This window comes from Pezoporus wallicus, unplaced genomic scaffold (genome assembly GCF_028554395.1).
Source record: "Pezoporus wallicus isolate ANWC-B61680 ecotype Strahan unplaced genomic scaffold, APGP_CSIRO_Pwel_v1 contig_5767, whole genome shotgun sequence".
Classification (NCBI taxonomy): Eukaryota; Metazoa; Chordata; class Aves; order Psittaciformes; family Psittacidae; genus Pezoporus; species Pezoporus wallicus.
Window position 1 is genome coordinate 5,334,878 of NW_026640599.1, and position 18,270 is coordinate 5,353,147.

Genomic DNA, 18,270 nt, shown 5'->3' on the forward strand with positions numbered 1-18,270 from the left:
CATTGACATGCTAAGCAAAAATCTATAGGTGGTGCAAGACAACATCACCCTCTAAAGCAGTGACCTACAGATCTGTTGGTGTGGACTCAATGCCCAGAAAGTGTGCTGAGTGCTCCTGTCTTTACAGGATCAAGAGATCGATGAGACAGCCTATGAAATGGAAAAAGAAAAAAAATCACTTGTCTAAAGTGATCCATTGCAACTCAGCTGCTCACACAGAGCTCACCACGTTTCAGCATTACTAATCGCAGGAGCACCAGCTACACTGGCGCCATTCAGGAAGCCAGAGAAGTAAATACTCAAGACAAGACAGCCTTTTGGAAAGTGCCTTTTGCACTTGGAAGAGAAACACATTTAAGTCTGCAAAACTTAGCCACCTTACACTCTCCCATGGCTCCCAAGCATCTTTTTGTATAAATCTGTATGAGGTTATAGGGATACAGGTATTTTAACACCTGAAAAATTGAATGGGAGTCAAACAGTAGCAATTTATATTGAGAGCAGTGAGATGCAGCTGTGTTAAACAGACAACACATTTCCAGCTTTATAGGATACACTGGATTTTCAGTGATCCCTGAATAGTCTGCAGTAGCATAATCATAATTTTAATGAAATATATCATTTAAGCAGTCTGAGTTAACAAACCACCATCCTCCCTCCTCCAAACTGCTGTTTCCCAAACACTGCAATAAGGAGGTTGCAGCTGAATTGCCAGGTTCCTTCCAACCATGTGGCCTGAAAACACATCTGCTTGCAGGGCTGGGAAATGCAAATTGGAAACAAACACAGCTTTTAACTGCGCTATAATGGTAATGGCAATCCATACCAATTCATTACTTCAGGGTGATGGCATTAAGCTGTCTCCATTAATGTGCATTTCATACAACTGCGCAAAACACAAGCCATTAAGACAATGCTTAATGGAGTGACCAGCATTGCACATTGCAGGAACAGCCCACTGCTTCTCTGGGAAGGTGCTAAATGGACAAAGCTTTTGAAGGCAAGGAGACAGCTGGTGAGCATGTACATCACATCACATCTTCCCACCCCAAAAATTCTTCACAAAGATCAGCAAGTCTCCATCCGCCACATGAGGCAAGTTTATTTTTATCCCCTCTCCCTTTCCCGCTAATGAATGAGTTGCAGAGCAGGCACTTCCGTGGTACACTGGGGAATAATATGCATCCAACAACTGAAAGCCTTCTCGTTTCACAAGTGGGAAACTCTTCTTTTAGAGAGCTACTAGCAAGTGTCCTGGTCAGGCTTAAGCAGCTATCACCACCAAAATGACTTATGAAATGCCACTTCACTAACTGCAAATAAGATTTAATTGTCTAGAAACAAGCCTGGGAAGATTTTATAGTCAAGCCCACAGCTGGAGTCCATTCAGTAGGAACTATCTTCATGACAAAAATAGTGCTGAATGAACAAACACTGCAGCTTAGCAGTGACAGGGCAAACAAAGTCCAAATGCATGCTATGAGAGGAAATCATCTCTGGGGTTCATTTTACCACAGAGGTCCCGAGATGAGTTCAGACACCAGAGCTTGCAGAGCAACACTCTGCATTGGGGAATCTGCCTGAGTGCAGCTTACAAGCCATATGCAACAGCAGCCATACATTGTGAGGCTGGCTTGCCTCCACAGCATCTGCTCCCAGGCCAGGCCCAAACCTCCAAGAGTTAATCCAAGGAATGCTTGCACCTGGCACAGGATTAGCAGTGAAGGATTATCTAAGAGCAACCACGCTCTCACCCAGCAGGCAACGCTCAACACACATGGCCATAGGCCATCACAAAACAAATAGACTTTCGAGCCACACTCCTAAAGGAGATGGTGACTAAATGCCAGATCGTTGCTTGGTGTGGAGGAGAACCTAATCATGCTGATCCACAGATTGCTTTGCAGAAGGATCCCATCAAAGACAGGAAAGAAAAACAGCTGGAAGCAAAGCCAAGGGACTGTCAAGGTCTGAAAGAAAAGCTGATGGTTTCAGAAAATGGGAGCAGCCTGCATGACAAAACTAAACATTGGTGTAGACCCAGGACTGATGATTAACAACCTACACTGCACAGCCAGCTTTCCAGGCCACTGGCAGAATTCACCCTGGAGAATTTGCTAGACCCCTTACCCAAACATGACAACATCTGCCACTAATCCACAAACCCTTAAACACAACCCAACAGTGGCAAAGCTCCTCTCATCACCCAGCGCCATGCAGCTGCACAAAGCAACTTTGTGACCATACTCTTTATGTTTTCCTCTATAGCCGAAGTGAAAAAGCATTACAATATTTAGGTGACCTTCATTTTATCAGTGCAGATGATGGCCAAGGGATGCTCTGAGAGGTGGCTAAAGCAACCACACTATTTCGGGTAAGGCAAAGAAAACTGCCTAAATGTGGAGCTGCAGAAACTACTCACTTTTGCAGCATGTCTAAAGCAGAAAGCAGAGGGACTCCAGTTCATGTGGAAATAGTAGGCTGTGAGTTTGCAAGCACAGGAAGCATCCCAAATCAGCAGACAGCATGCATCCATACATAGTCATTCTGCACCCAAATTGACAGCAGAGCTGCACAGCTTCCTTCCAGAAGGTAACTAACTGCTGCACAACACAACCTCTTCATGGTGCTGAGGCTGCCAGATCCTCAACAGCTCCTATTGTGAACACTCTTTATGAGCAACTTAAATTCATGCCTAGCCTGAGAAGTATAGCTGGGTTTATAATCTTGTTTTAAAGCAAGCCTAAAACAGTACTGCCAAGAGCAGCTTTCAAAACCAGCTAAAATTTGAAGCTCATGAAACATTTCTATATGCTTACCAAGTTTCCCAAGAAAACACTAAAGCAAATCAAAGGATTGCTGAAAAAAATGAAAGCTTTCCAGGAAACCTGCTTTATGATCTCTCTCTGTAACCCCAAGTCAGCAAGTATCTTCATATCATACAACTGAAAACCCATGATGATGTTTGCCTAGTTCATGTTCACAAAGTAACTTGCTAATGCACTGATGACAACTGCAGGCTGGAGGCCTATGAACTCCAGCTGACTAAAATAAGCAGTATTAAAATAAGTTTAGTTCCAATTTTCTGCTAGTTTTTCCTTTCCATATGGCCAACACGCTGTACTTTTCAGCTGTACATCCACTTCCAATGCAACAGTGTAGAACGATTTAAATATGAAACTGTACAGCACAAACACACATCACTGCATCTCCCCTTTCAATGGCCATTTTGTGCAAGGCATCACTAGAACCTTTTGTGCAACTCAGCAGAATAAAAACATTTTTTGTCCTCAGGCTGGCGAGCAGCAGTTGCCATGGAGGCAGGTTAATAACAGCCCAATGATTTGCCCAGAGCTGCCTGCGATCTTGGCTACAGATTTAACACACTCTCAGAAGGAGGCCAGCTAAAACAAGGACTGAGATTATTCTCTAGGGAATGAATGCTATTAAACACACACACACACACACACAATATTCTTGCTAAAGGACAAAAATAAAGAGAAGAGAATAAACAGGAACCGCCTATTCTTTTAATCTCCTGGAAACTATCAGTCACAGGAAATTGGTAAAGGATGAACCTACATATGTACACAAACGGGCAATTGGTTGCTTAATGTATGAAGAATAATTATACAACCTACCCAGCAGTGTACAGGCTATTGCATATATGCAGGGGCTTAGCCATTCAATTTCCCATGTCAAATGGCAATTGTGTGGCTAAACCTTCTTTGATACTTTAAGTATGGCTTTAAGATTTAAACTCAGAAAAGCAAGGTAATGCAGAATTAATAGAAAATGGTCTTTAAAAAAAAAAAAAAAAGGCAATTCTCTGACTCTAACTCATCCTATTAGGGTCAATTCTGTGCTTCGGAAAGTACAGAAGACAATGCAATGGGATCAGGTAGCTGTCCTGAGTATTCCCAGGGCTTTCTTTAGGAAGTTCACACATCAGCTCTCAAAGCCAGACTTCAAAAGCTGAGACAGACAAAGCAATCCCTCAAAGCAAAGCATGTAAAGCATGAAGTAAGGGAAGAGTGTCCATACCTCCTGGACAGAAAACCAGCCTGTCCTCTAACATCCCAAACTCCTCCTAGTTTGAATTAGTCCCTCAGTGTATCTCAGGTATGAATCATTGATCTCATAGTCAAAGTTACTGTGGAACAAAAAAATAAGGAACAAAGCCTGAAAAGTGGTTTGAAAACCTCTCAGTTTCAAGGATCTAAACCTCCAGACTCTCAGGGCCATTTTCCGAGTTAGTTCCAACTCTCTTTTCCTTAGAAGTTCCATTAGTTTCCCTCCCATAAATCAATCTTGCTGTTTTGAAAGATGAAGCAATGAGAACCATTTTTTCTCATCTCTTTCTGTAATGAATTTCTAGAAATCCTGGCATGTTGGACACTTGCTCAGTTAACATGTGGCAAAAATTACATGACATGTTCCACCACAGAACCAAGATATCTGTTGGCTTCATCACCACAGTGCAGGGAGCATGTGTGGAGAAAGTGCTCTAACAAAGAGAATGTTGCAAAAGACCCAAGGAAAGGAAAAGCAGTAGATAATACCTTAAATTAAAGCACTAGATAGCATCTTAAATGCAGCCATCACATGTAAATCAAGCTCATTATTACATATCCACAGGAGCCTGGTGTTGGGAGCATTATTCCCAATTCACAAATAAATGTGAGAGGTCAGCACTTCAGATTCACCTCCCATTTCCCCAGTGCTGAAGATTATTCAATATCAAGACTGCATAATAGCATTGGAGTCCTAAACCACCATGGATCTTTGTCAGAAAATGAACTGTAAGTCAGTGAAAGCAAATGCTCATTTTACTTTCTGCCACTGACTGTATTTTTTAAAATCTCCATTACGAATGGCTTACGCATGCTAGGATGTACATTTTCATACCTTACAGCATGACTGACAGTTACAGGTGAAGAGGTGAGGGATGCAAGAATACACTAATACCTCAAAAGCAAATAGGGAATTTACCTCCTTCTTCCCTGTGTGAGAATAAGCCACCACTTGGCAATAAGATAATTTTACTTCCCACATTTATCACCCACACCAGCAGCCAAGGGTCAGTGGCAACAGTGCAATAAGATAAAACATTTAATCTTACATGGGTAAGTTTAAAGCATGTGACAAATTTATTTCCCCACATTAATAGGGGCACTAAAATAAAAAGGCTGTGTGTTAAATCACTTGGAAGTCTTTGTTGAAGCTCTATCCTTACCTGTTCTTGTTCATCTTAAACGTCACTGATTTCCAAAACATGACACAAAGGTAAAACCTCTATAATTAATGACAATAAATGCTCACCCACCACACACGTTTGGATTAAGTACATTAAACAGACTAAATAAGTGATGAGCTCAAATAGAGAAAGTCCTTTGTTTTCCTCCCACAAATCTCTTAAAGCTCTTCCACAGATAGCTTCATTTCAAGTTCAGCCTCTCCTAATTTTGCCTTTTTGTCCTTCACAAATCAGAAGTTGTGAAATTAATTTATACTAAAAATGAACTGTTCATGAGAGCCAGAAAACTTTATGCAAGGGTATTTTGGTCTAGAAAGATCGATAATCTCCCCCCAGCCTGCAATCACATCCTGCTCTTCCAGTTGTTAATCAATAAATTCTCCTTCCTAGCCAGTACAGTATCTGTGATGGAGAAGACATGACCTTTGGAGACCACAGCCATCAAAGTTGCCACCAAGGATCAGACCTGAAATCCAGCAAGACAACCACTCTCATCCATCACAATGGCTAGCACAAGATGCTTCATTCAAGTGAAAAGCAGTGAGACCTGCAGTAAGTCTGATCCATCCAGTAAGTCTCATCCCAACCTGCAATATTTAAGAGCTACCCGAAGAACAAGTAGATCTTTTCTGAAGGTTTTCAACATTAATGGCAACCTCTTCAGATATTCTTGATACATGTAAGACAGATGTGGTTTCAGCACTGCATTGCACCTAGGTCCCCACTTCTGAGAATGTATTTATTTTCTTTTACCAGTTTTACACCTTCCATTTTTAAACTTCTTTAGAAGCTTCCATACTCTAAGTGTCACAGAGAACTATAAAGCCTTGCTCATGCTTCCTGTGGTGGAACTAGTGCAGAGAAACCAGAAGAACTGATACACACTAGGAACAAAAAAAAAAAACAACCCAAATACCCCTGGCAGAGGTTATCAATGTTCATCAACAGCAAAAGGCAATTTAATTTTTCCCCTCACTAATGAAAACACAACCTCCAGATTGCAGAAAAGTCTGTTTTATCAAGGCAAGATTTGCCTCTTCTGAATGCTGTTAAAGGACAGAGAAGACTCTAAGACAGCTGTAAACATAAACCCTGTTTTTCTTCAAATCTCAGGTCCAAACCAGACTTCTTCTTAAAAACAAAACAAAACAAAAAACCCACAAAAAACCACATTCCCACTGTAGGAATCAAACCCATTTCATCTGAGGACAGATGATCTGCATTGCCTTTCACAGGCTTTCTCTAATTCATCTTCTTCAAATTCACTGAAATGAATGCACACACTTCCCATCTATATCATTCCCAGCCTCTGTAAGGCTCATTAAGCTCACAGGCTTTCTGAAGGCATCTTTTTCAGGCAGGACAATCTATGAAAGATGAATCACTACATCCATGCTTATTGCAAGTGCCCATACGAGGCGTTTGCTGAGTGAGAGCAAGGAGTCAGACCTGCATGGCGAGAACACCGCTGCCCCATGAGACAGTGGGACAAGGGAATTGCTCTCGTCCAGCCCTTGGACATAGGTCAGGCAGAACTTAAGTTTTAATTCATGTCTTGTCTGTTTTACTTTTGGCCTATGAAACACTGGAAACCACAGCAGAAGAAAAATACCTAATTTATACTTTGGAAAAGGCCTTACTTGAATCAGATTTATAAGGGAATCCTTATGGATCAAGATCTTTTAGCTGTAAGCTACTTCTGCACAGAAAAAAATTAGGTTGGTGATTTAAAAAGAGACTTCTCATATAAGGGATGACTCAAGCAGTACTCATATGAGTTTTGGCATTATTCCTCCCGGAGACTCGTTCTACTGTTTTACTATGCAAAATAACCCTTGGGACTTCTGCACAGCAGGAGCATGTGGAAGAGCTCATTGACACACAGAGCTCAAAGTTCAAACACATTGCACCAGCAAGGGCAGCTGCTGCTCCAAACTGCGGCTGTAACTCTCAGATGACATAGCAACAACTCACTGGAAAACGTGCCTGAAGACATTCCTCCTTGGTGCCCTTACCCTGACCTCCCTCCCTTCCTTCTTGCAGAAACATGCTGAATGGTCAACATGCAAGAACTGCTGCATCAGTAGATGCCAGTCCAGGTGATAACTTTGGACAAATCAAGCCAAAGAGGTAAAACAGATGAAGCAACGGGCAGACTGCCAAAGATAATCAAATGCCTGAAGGCCTAGACAAGCTCACTGGGGGCAGTACAAAAGCACCTAAGCATTTCAGTCCCCCGGGGCTACTTCAGTAGTTCTGTGAAACCTTCTGTAAGGACATTTGGGTTTTCTTGATTCAATCATCCTCCAGAGCCACCTGTACTTGGTTGACATGATCTTTAAAGCTGACTTTAATCAAAGGTGAGTATCTTACCTGGAAAACTGTAGTTGAGACTCTTAGCTCCACCTTTCTGGCAGCTGCAACTCACCTCACTCTCCATCAACCTTCAGAACTCAGCAGGAGAGCAAGACTTGACCCACACTGGATTTCAGTCACAGCTACGGACCGCTTCCCCAGTTGACTCCTCCCTAGCTACAAAGAAGCAAACAGAAACACAACCTGTCTCTCCCTACAGCTGAGGGGCCAAAAACTGGGGGGGGGGGGAGAGTGGTGGGCAGAACTTCAGCCTGGTGGATATGAGATTTGGAAGGTAAATTCTCCATTTCAGAGACAACTGAAGATGCCAAGGTCTTCTCAGACATTTACTCAACCATGGAACTAGAGGAGCGATAAGAAACTTGAACCACAGCTGGAGAAATCTTTTGCCCTGCAAGAGATTTCATGCAGGTATTTCTCCAGTTGAGCCACCACCACACCATTTTCAAAATGTAAGCTTGCTTCATTAAGGGAGCAGGCTGTTTCAGTGAGATACTTCACATACGCCTTCATGTGCTCACAAAGCAGCTGAAACACCTCCCAGCATCTGGGGAAACAAGTCAAGGGAAATAAAAAGAAGAACAAAAAAAAAAAAGATTCCCATAAAGCAAACAACACCCACCCAGCCTGGAAGACTGCCCAGAGCTAAGCTCATGTTAAACAACCATTGCTAAGTTTCTCTTAGTTAAGTAAAAGATGGTACTTTGCTTCCTGGGAAAAAATTGTTCTAGGCATTTTGAAAGGCTCATTAAGCTTGCAGGTGTTCTGGGGATGTCTTAGCTCCAGCACCACAGTGAATATCCCACGCTGACTCTTCCCTCATAGCTCAAGTACTGCATAAAGCTTAAAATGGGGAAGGGAGATCATGTCATATCTGAAGACCCTGAGAGAAGAGATGGATGCCACGAGAACTGCCACAAAGGTGCTCTCCTAGTGATGTCCATTCAGACACTGACAGGGGAGGCAAAGTAAAAACGTCCATACTGCAAAGGCAACCAAGAAATAATGTGGCTTGTCAGAGAAATGGAGAGTTTATCTCAGCACAGGAGCCAGCGCAACCCAGCAGTGGGGAGCTGTATGCCAGTACTGAAGGGAGACATGTTACACCTGTGACTTGGGTTGTGACGGAAGCAACATTTCTTTCCAATCTAAGGGAAGGAACAAAGACCAATATTTTCACTGTGGTTAATACATCACTGGTAGATTAGTCTTATTTGAAATCTGTTTCATCACTGCCTAAAAACATTTTAATTTAACTGCGGCCATTTAAAGGGCCTCCCCTTTGAATTAGCATTTCTGGACTTTGTTAGTGGGGGCAGTTTAACCCCTTTTTCAACTTCTCCATGACAGGCACCACATTTACCTGCATGTTACTTCAGGAAGATTCCCAAGGCAGCCTGAATAGTGTTTAGTTACCTAAACAAGGGTCTCTAGCACCATTTTAGGTGCCAGACTCCCAGCTGCTGCAACAGAATGCTACGAGTTTCCTCTGTGTCCTGGCTCATCCATGCCAGTACATATGGACGTGTCTCATCACTGGGACAGATGAAGAGGCAAAACACACTGATAACCAGGGACCTGGCCTGCTCCCTCCATGTACTCTACAGCCCAGGAAGCAGCATTCATAACCTATTGCTCCTTCCTGAAGCATTTCTGTTGTGTATAAAGTATCCTATGCGCGCAGATCTGAAGTTTGGAATGTCTTTTGGCAGCCAGTCTGTCACCCAGGTAATTTATCATAAAATATGCCTAAAAAGAATATTAATATTGAAGACGGAGATCATGAATTGCAACCTAAGTATCTGAGGTAGGAAAAAAAAAAAGCCATTCTGAAATACATAAACATTTGAAACCTAAAGACCAAAAGTGTGCAAACGTAATGGAAAGGTGAAGGATGAGGCAGCGAGCTTTGGTGAATATTTCCCTGCAACTGTTGTTAAATCTCTAATGTGGAGGCAGACACCTCCAGCAAACAAGCTGTCAAGCAGACTTCAATCAGCTCCATCAAGGGAAGAGGACTGCTGGACAGAGCTAGCTGAAAATGCTGTCTCTGAGCATTTATATCCTTCACTGTGCTAACTCTCAGACTGGAATTTTCCAATGCAATCAATCATGTGCTTGATTTCAGGTGTCTTTCTGAGAAGCTTCAAAACTAAATTCTCCTGAACTCTTAAAATAAAGCTTCCAGAAAACAAAGCAGGATCTTTTTGAGGTCTCAAGCCAGATAGTGAAAGAACAGCCATGTGGAATTGCCAAACCATTTTTAAAGCCTCAGCTGGAATCCTCCTTTAGGTTCTGACATACACACTTACTGCTTCTAGCAAGGGAAAAATGCAAACAAAAGCACAGAACATTTCCTAGGAAGTGTACTGTAGCAGACCAGTAAGTCAGATGTGCTGTGTGTCAACTTCGTATCAATTACCGCAGCTGTGACTGACAAGTTTGATAGACTCATTGGCATACAAAACCCATACTACGCCATCTCATCTGTAAACAGTTTTGAAGCAATCGGGCAGCACAGTTAAAAATGAGGTGGCCCTCACCACACATTATTGTCTTTCAAGCATTAACAACCAAATTTAAGTTTACGGTAAATATTCAAATGGAAGAACTAAACTCTTTACAGCCTTAACAAACAAAACAAGAAAAATAGAAGGACATTTATCTTAAATTGTTAGGACTAGTGCAAAGCATTAGGTTTATGCTACTACCATTTCTGAACTCTCCATTTCCCTTTCACCCAGCCCTTTATTTACCTTGAATCCCCAAAGGACTAATATTGCCTCTCAATGCTGGCACATGATGGTACCGGTGTGGCCTTGAACTCCTGTACATCCAGTGGTACCTGCCAATTTCCATTTCTGGTCTGGTGATCACTGCCAATTTTAGGTGGTAAAAAGTCAGTGTCACCAGCAAGTTTTAGTTCAGCACTTTCAATCATTTAACTTTAAAAACTAAGAGCCCAGAAAAAAACACTGCAGTTTCAGAAGTGAAACAACATAAGCTGACAAACCAAGGGAAGGGTTGGAAGGGACTGTCAACAGGGAAATGCTAGCACAGGTGTTAAGAAAGGTTGAACAGCTAAAACTCCGGCTAGTATTTGAATTAAACATGTAAGGAAGGACTTGTCATTTGTCCCTCCCACCCACTCTCACAGCTTTCTCTCTTTGTCCATGGTGAAAAGTGCTGTACCAGAAGTAAAGAAAGACAAAGTCATGGAAAGCCATGTTATCTGTTTTTTAGAAGACTCTAAATCTGTTAAAGAAAATGGTTACTGTGATGTGTAATGGTAGGGCAAACACAGGCGATTGCTCCATTATTTTCATACATTAAAAAGTCACGGCCTTTATTTTACCTAGGCTCTGCTCAGGTCCAAAAATCTGAACCAAGTATGTTAAAACAGACTTGTTCTAAGTTTACAATGAAGGAGAGCAGTTATTCTTCAGAGGACAGCTGAAGCTCAGCAGCAAGACCCCACATGAAGAACCACACCTGACCCTCCTGCACACTCATCACACATTCACCAGCATGGGGCTTCCAAGCCTCCTGAAAGAGGCCACTGGCAAAACAACATCAAACCACTTTCGAACTGACACATCCTCCTCAGCACTGTTATGGCTTTGTCAAGGCTGTCAGGGTGAGACAGACAGGTCTTCATTTAAAACGCACTGCAGTCCCACTCTGCGGTGCCTAAATCAAGAAAGCAACCATCATCTCTGGCCAAAATAAATTCAGTTCAGCAGTGTTCAGGCATATGGAGGAAGTGAAGGTTACAATGCTGAAAATCCATCTGGGGCAGACGCAATCACAAACAAATTCTGGGGGCAGGGGGAGTAGGAGTACCATGTATTTCTGGTCCCTGAGGGGCTTAGGAAGGTCCTGGACCTGGTCCCTCTCTCACATGGTTTTGCTGCGGGTGCAATGAGGAGTTTGGCACAGTTACATCTGCATATGTCAAGAAGAGAAAAAAAATCTCTGCCTCAAATCCAAATGCTGGATCCAGGGATTTGAGACAAGAATTTTTTTGTTCCTCTTCTACATCAGCAAATAAACTCTAACACAGTCTTTTGGGTTTGGGATGCAAACTTAGTATCAGTGACTCTCTAAAGGATACTTTACGGCTGCCAAGCAGGTATTAGGCAGCGTGTTTTTCCTACAAGACATTATTCCATTTTGTATGGCTTACCCTTCCTTTTAGGAAAGACAAATTCCACATCTTACGAGCATAACCAAATTCAAAAGGTGTCAAAGGTATTGTTCCAAAATGTGCACACTCAGAATGATATCATCTCCTTTTGCTTGCACAGGAAGAATCCTGTTTATGAGATCTAGATGATCTTAAGGTCCTTTCCAACCCAAACCATTCTATGATTCTGTGATCAGAAGGAACACCATAGTAAAATGACTTGAATATGAAACTGAAAATAAGAGAATTCTTTGCTGGTACTGAATATCATTTCCCTCCTCCCTCCCAACTGCCCCCTGCTTTTTTGAAGCTACTTACTGGATATTGGTAAGAGATTCAGATTTAAAAATAAATAAGTTTAAAGGACTGGTTATTTTTAATATTATTTATGTATTTTAGTATTATTTAATTTTTTCTTTTGCACTACAATAGTATCTAGACCAAACTCTTGACACCAAAAGGATTTTATCCTGCCAGGCCTAAACACACAATTCGTGATTTCTCCTGCAGTAGCTACAAAATCCACTTGGATCTGGGCAGCAGAGCATGCAGCCTGCTTTCTACCCTGGCCTGGGGAGACACTGGTGAAGTCACCACTGTCTGCTGTGGGACAAACATGAAAACTGTAAATGTGGAGACAATATAATTTCTGTAAATGAAAATATTTTATGAAGTTGGGTTTTTTTAATTAGCAATTTCTGATTTTGCAGTAACAGGGCTTCTTTCATTACAAGCCAGCTCAAATTCCGTAAGGAATCTCAGGTTTTGTCCTGCTCTACAAAGAGCCACTTAGCAAGGGCTGTTTGGTAGCCCTTACTGCAAGCCTGGCATGACCTCTGAAGTTGAAGAGCATCTTTGGTGCCTTTGCTGGGACCTACCGAGGCCCATCATCACCAGGTCAAAAGCTCCACAAGCTTCAATGACATAACAACTACTGAACACAGTATGTATGAGTTAGAAGTTTAACTCTGTACCTCAATAGTTAAGAAAGGAAATAGCTTTAAATGACTTCTTTACCTTCTGCTTTCTGAGGAACTAACAACACTGACTGCATTCCCGGGTCTAGGTTACAACATTCTCCATGCACAGCCAAGCTCACGCACCTCAAGCCCTGCTGTCAGCACCAGGTTGTACTCAACCCTGCACAGTCGCAGTAGCTATAGAACTGACAATGTTTTCATGTCACACCATGCAGGCACAATGATGGCGACCGTGGTGTTCAATATTCATTGGTATGAGTCATCTTGCACGCCTGTAATAAAACTCCCAGTGCTCAACATCCTCACGCTTGCTGCCTTTAGCATATGGTTTTAGAGCAAACAGTTATGACATTCATCTGTTGCAGCTGACGAAGCAGTCCGTAGGAGCAAAGAGAGGGCTGTCATTTGGTCATTTATGATCTGCCAACCTGGTGATGAATAGTGCATTAGGAGCAAGGGTGGTCAGAAAACGGGGAAGGGTCAGAGTAACCAAAGGGGACTCCCTTAACCCCTCTTTGCTTCCCCTTTTTGCTCCCACTGAAGAGTCCATTATGCACATGCAGTGCCATCTGGGCTCCCCTCCCAATTACTGTATCCTGTGACACATATGTCTGGGTTTTCTGCTTTCATGAGGTCGTCCAGACCAGTATGAGTACATCCTCTGAGTATTTTTCAACCCTCTCCTATTTAGGAACCAAATCCTATTCATTAAAACCTAAATCACTAAGCCTACCAAATTATTATCCCCAGAATATTGTGTGTCCCAGATTCTCTCTGGGCTGGACCTCTCTTCCTACAATCATACTCTTCAGGGACTTAAGGCAGTTAAGTGTTTTCAGGGAATCTGAAACACCAATAAGCTGTATAAAATGGGCAAAAATACGCAGCACACAAATCTTTACACAGCTTGACAGCTCTGATACCGTGTGAGCCTAACATTAAATGGGTATGCTTGAAAATTTTGATTATATACCAAATAATATAACATATCTAAAAAGAGACATTTTTTTCAATTTGCTGTCATGCAAAGTACATCTACCTGTAGCACATTAATATGTCATAAGCTCACTGCATAAAACATTTCACTAAAAGTTAATAAACTGCACATTAACTCATCCCTTTCTCACATCACACTTCAGCAGCTTCATTTACGCGTCCACACAGTTGTGCTTAACTATTTTATTTCTATTTTTGACTGGCATATACTTGTCTACTTAGGGTTTAAGAGTAGAAAGATCACTTCATATATGATGAAAATAATAAAGCTCACAGCCATTCCTGAGCACGACATCTTTCATGGAGAGCAAATTAGTAGAGAAGAGCCAATTAAAAGGAACCTTTGGTACAGCTGCTCTGGCTGGTTTTCATTATTCCCCAGCACAGCATATACAATTCAAACATCATATGTGCTCATACACGGAATCTATATCCTAGTGTAACAGCTTTCTTCTGTCCTCCCATGCGTACCTGGTGAATGCACTATGGTCATCCACAGTTGAGGTGGGGGTTTGTTTGTTTGTATTTGATTTATTTACTTTTTTTTTATTTTGAAACCTGGTAGAATTTCTCATAGTTAAATGTAAAGGGAAACTTCTTGTCTCCATTAATGTGTATCAGGATCTATATCGTTCACTGCTGATGCAAAACGGCATTTCGTTTTTCTTATATATTCCACCTCAGTAAATCTGCCTGCCCAGACCTCACATTTTGATTTAATTTAATGCCTGCAAGACAAACCCTGTCATTTGTAATAATTTGCAAACCTTCATCTTTAAAATGTATCCAATCTGTCCTGCAGCCCTGTAAAGTATCTGTTATTATTTTGCTTCAGCTTGCTCATGGTGTTCTCTTCTGATAAGGGCTGCTGATACACAGTATATAAAGCTGACTTCTTTCTTATCTCCATCAACATGGGTGTTGCTCCGTTTCCAATTAAAAAACTGGGGCAGCTGCCACTCATCTGGGTGCAGAGAAACAAATGTCTGATAAACACTGAATCCATCCACTGAATCAGGCAGGATATTCATGATAATAATTATTAAAATACAAACCTGGAATTCATATAAAATTTTGCAAACTTTAAAATTCTAAATAAGATTAATCATTTTCATTTATCGTTCAGTAATTATTCATAAAGCACATTAGCATGTGTAAATTGTCTCAGCTAGACTGCAATCTGAAATAACTGGCCATCCACATTTGCCACAGGGATGGGAAATGCAAACCAGTACCTATGAGAGACCACCATTCAGATCTGACTGTATTATGGTGCTTGAACCGAAAATAGATCTCGCTGCTCATGCCAAGTGCTTGGGCAGTTATCGCTCTCCAGAGCTCTCCTGAGTACGGGGAGCCGTGTGTACAGACAGCATGTAGTCCCAGCCCAACTTCCTTCAAGTGTGTATTCTATACAAACACAGCACATCACTGAGGAGGTCCTTTCATTAAAAAATCCAACCCGGAAAAGTGTAATTTAATTTTTTTTTTTTTACGGGGAAAAACCTCTTAGATTAAAAGTACATTTTGCTATTAGCTAAATGCAAATACTTTCCCCAGACCTTGGCAGCGGACAGTATACTGTCTGTGAACCTGAATACCCAAAGTGGAATGCTCAGGACCTCTTGCTCAATATTAGCAACAGTGACATCCCCCAAACTCCTTCAGATGTTCGGTTATCTCCTTGGACAATTCATTTCTGGAAGGAAGAGTTAAAAGACTTTGTGATAGCACTTCAATTGCTTCAGGCTGTGGTGGCTGCCTTGCAATCACTGGATCTAGGGCATCACATAAAGCATGGCCATTACACCAAGTCCTGGTAGGACCTTAGAGGGAGAAGCAAATGTTGCAAGCCTAGCAAGCATGTAAGGCACAAAAAGCAAGGGATCCAGTCCAGACAACAAATGGAATCATTTTTTAAGGTGTCATCTTCTATTTCATACTCCCAAAATGAAGCAGCAGCATTTTCCTGGAAGTTTATTCACACAGAGAAAAAGCTCATTTTTCTCCATGAGAACTGTTCATGGAGAAACATGAGAAAAGGGAAAAGAACCCTCTTGAAAAATCCTGCCATTTCAGAAGTACCTTAAACCTGCTGAGCCCATCTGAAAACCCAACTGGGCTCAACAGCCTTAGCATTCTGTAAAATCTGCCGTGTGCCCCCCAAATCAAATATTTCTCCTACATCACTGCTCCATGGCAGTAACACTGCAGGGAGACCTGGGCTAGTTATTTTGCTATTGAGACTAGGAGTGGGACTGTTTGAGCTTTCTGCATTTTAGTTCACTGTGAAACATATTGGGAATTTAAGCGAATAGGAAAAAAAGAGCATAATGTGAGAGACCATGTGTTACTTTGAGAAATTAGGGAACTGGCAAGAACAAAGCCTTGAAGTGTTACATACACATACCTATGTAACAGATCCAAAGTATAAAATTATCACAGAAAAACTAGGAAATGGTGGTAAAATTAAGATAGGAAGTTCCTCTACTTGCATCATATGAAGGCAACAGATCAAGCACCCTGACTTGGTAACAGATTTACTGCTCTACATGTTGTGCTTGCATCCTTGCCAAAACAAAAGGGAAACCATAAATTCATCATAAACACACTCAGCAACAGATTTCGTTTTGCACAGCTGCTGATGCATACGGACAACTTTCTTTGGTGTTTATTGTACATGAATTCTATCAGTTTAAAGGCAACTCATCAATCAGAAGCAAAAAATGCTGTAATTTTTGAAGACTGATCTACGAGTTCAAAGTGGTTTTAGAGTCAATGTATTTAGGACATTTTGTACATTAATTACTCAACATCTACAGTGAGGTGGGTTATTGTCCACATACAATAATGGCTTTCAGAGTTTAATCTCTTTATCAGTGGACCTCCTTTTGTGAAATCCCTAACGGATTATGTAGTACTATGTATAATCACTTGACAAATTTCATTTACTTGAAACTGAAGCTAGGTTTGAATCATACAAAGTGTGTAGGAGGAATCAGATTCGAAGTAGGAAAACAGAATCTGGTACTGGGCAGTACAGGGATTTGTCATTATGTTCGTATCTGAACTGTTTAACAATAAATGAAACAATTCCACTTGGCAAAATGTATTAGTCGTGTAGCAGCTGCTTATGCCTCTGAGACACTTAGATTGCTTATAAATGACACAACAGATTCAAAAGTATACAACAACTCATGTAAAAAGGCAGTAGAAATTTCAGTAATTTTGTTGCTGCTGCATCATTTTGCAAAACACCATCGCTATAATTCATACACAGTCTGCCACACTGAAGAGGGACATTCACTTGTCATAAATTATATGATGCAGAAACAAAACATCTTTCGGTAGCTGAATTTACCCTCTGAAGTTCAGCACTCCAGACCAAATAAATCACCTGTAAGGAAGGCTGGGATGGATGAAGCACCTCTCCCTTCTGCGCTTCCATCTCTCTACCGCAGAACCACTACCATGGAATTGTTCTCTCCATTAAGCAACAATTCCTGGTGATTAACAGATCCTGAAATCTAATGTTGTGAAACTCACTGCATTATTCCCCATTACCATACCATGAGCAGATCTCTACAATAGCAAAATTTGCCGGACGACACCACAGAAAAGGAATTTAAAAATAAAAGTAGCATTTTCATCAAGCTAGCTCCACAAACATTATGAGATATTACGACATATATGTTATTATAACCTAGGTCTCCCACACTGCATTGCAAAGCCTTGCTACATGGCCAGTCTTCATGAAGACACCAGATTATGGCTCTGAAAACAATATGCAAACACACAGGCACATGCTATCTCTGTAAACCAAATTTACCAAAATCTATCAAAGATGCAGCAATAACAAGAATTCTTTTGCAAACATCATTTTGGGTAGGGTTAGGACAGATTCAGAGCAAATACAGACACAGACAGAAAGATTGCTCTCTATTAATTTGCTGTCAAGCCATGCAGGAAAGGACAGCTGAAAGCCCGAAGATGCAGTAATGACTGTTTAAGAGCTATTTGAAAAAGTGACAGAACTGGCCTAAACCTCTTTAAGCCCCCTGAATGAAAAGATTTAAACAGGCTATTGTTAGACCCCTGGGTACCTTTTTTCTCTTGGCTTTGTTCTGCATTTTCCTCTGCTGCAGTTTCCATGGCTGGCTTCATACCATCCACCAAAAATGCCGCCCCCCCCTCCCCCCCCAGCAAGCACTTTTTCTCTTCGCCTCCTTTCTCACTCCCTTCCGTCTCCTATTTACAGCGGCAGTGTTTGAATGGCTCTGTTCTCCCCTACAGCAGATTACAGTCCTTTCCAAAACGCCAGAAAAGTCTTGTCAGCTTCAATTTCGCTCCGCTGACTGGTCCACGAGGAGCACTGCCAGCAAGCGCTCAGCCATACGTCACCGCGGTCCCCAGCTATAAAATAGCCATCCTGCGCCTGACCGTGCCTCCACTTGCCGCGTCCTGGGGACCAGCAT

The 18,270-nt window shown here is 41.6% G+C and overlaps 1 protein-coding gene across 6 annotated transcripts in view; it reads right to left on the reverse strand.

Annotated features, from left to right (window-relative positions):
* GPM6B (glycoprotein M6B) overlaps positions 1–18,270 on the reverse strand; it is a 107,259-nt gene that overhangs the window by 12,205 nt on the left and 76,784 nt on the right. The window contains exons 1-2 of one of the 6 annotated variants that reach the window (XM_057419622.1): positions 17,899–18,176; positions 10,390–10,509 (exon numbers count right to left, since the gene is read on the reverse strand). The exons of 1 other annotated variant lie outside the window; for it this stretch is intronic. In XM_057419622.1, coding sequence (XP_057275605.1) covers positions 10,390–10,509; positions 17,899–17,959 — 181 coding nt within the window. In that variant the 5' untranslated portion in view covers positions 17,960–18,176. Of the gene's footprint in view, positions 1–10,389; positions 10,510–17,898; positions 18,179–18,270 lie in introns of those variants that run through there. 4 more of the 6 variants (XM_057419624.1, XM_057419623.1, XM_057419625.1 and 1 more) reach the window with 4 other exon arrangements.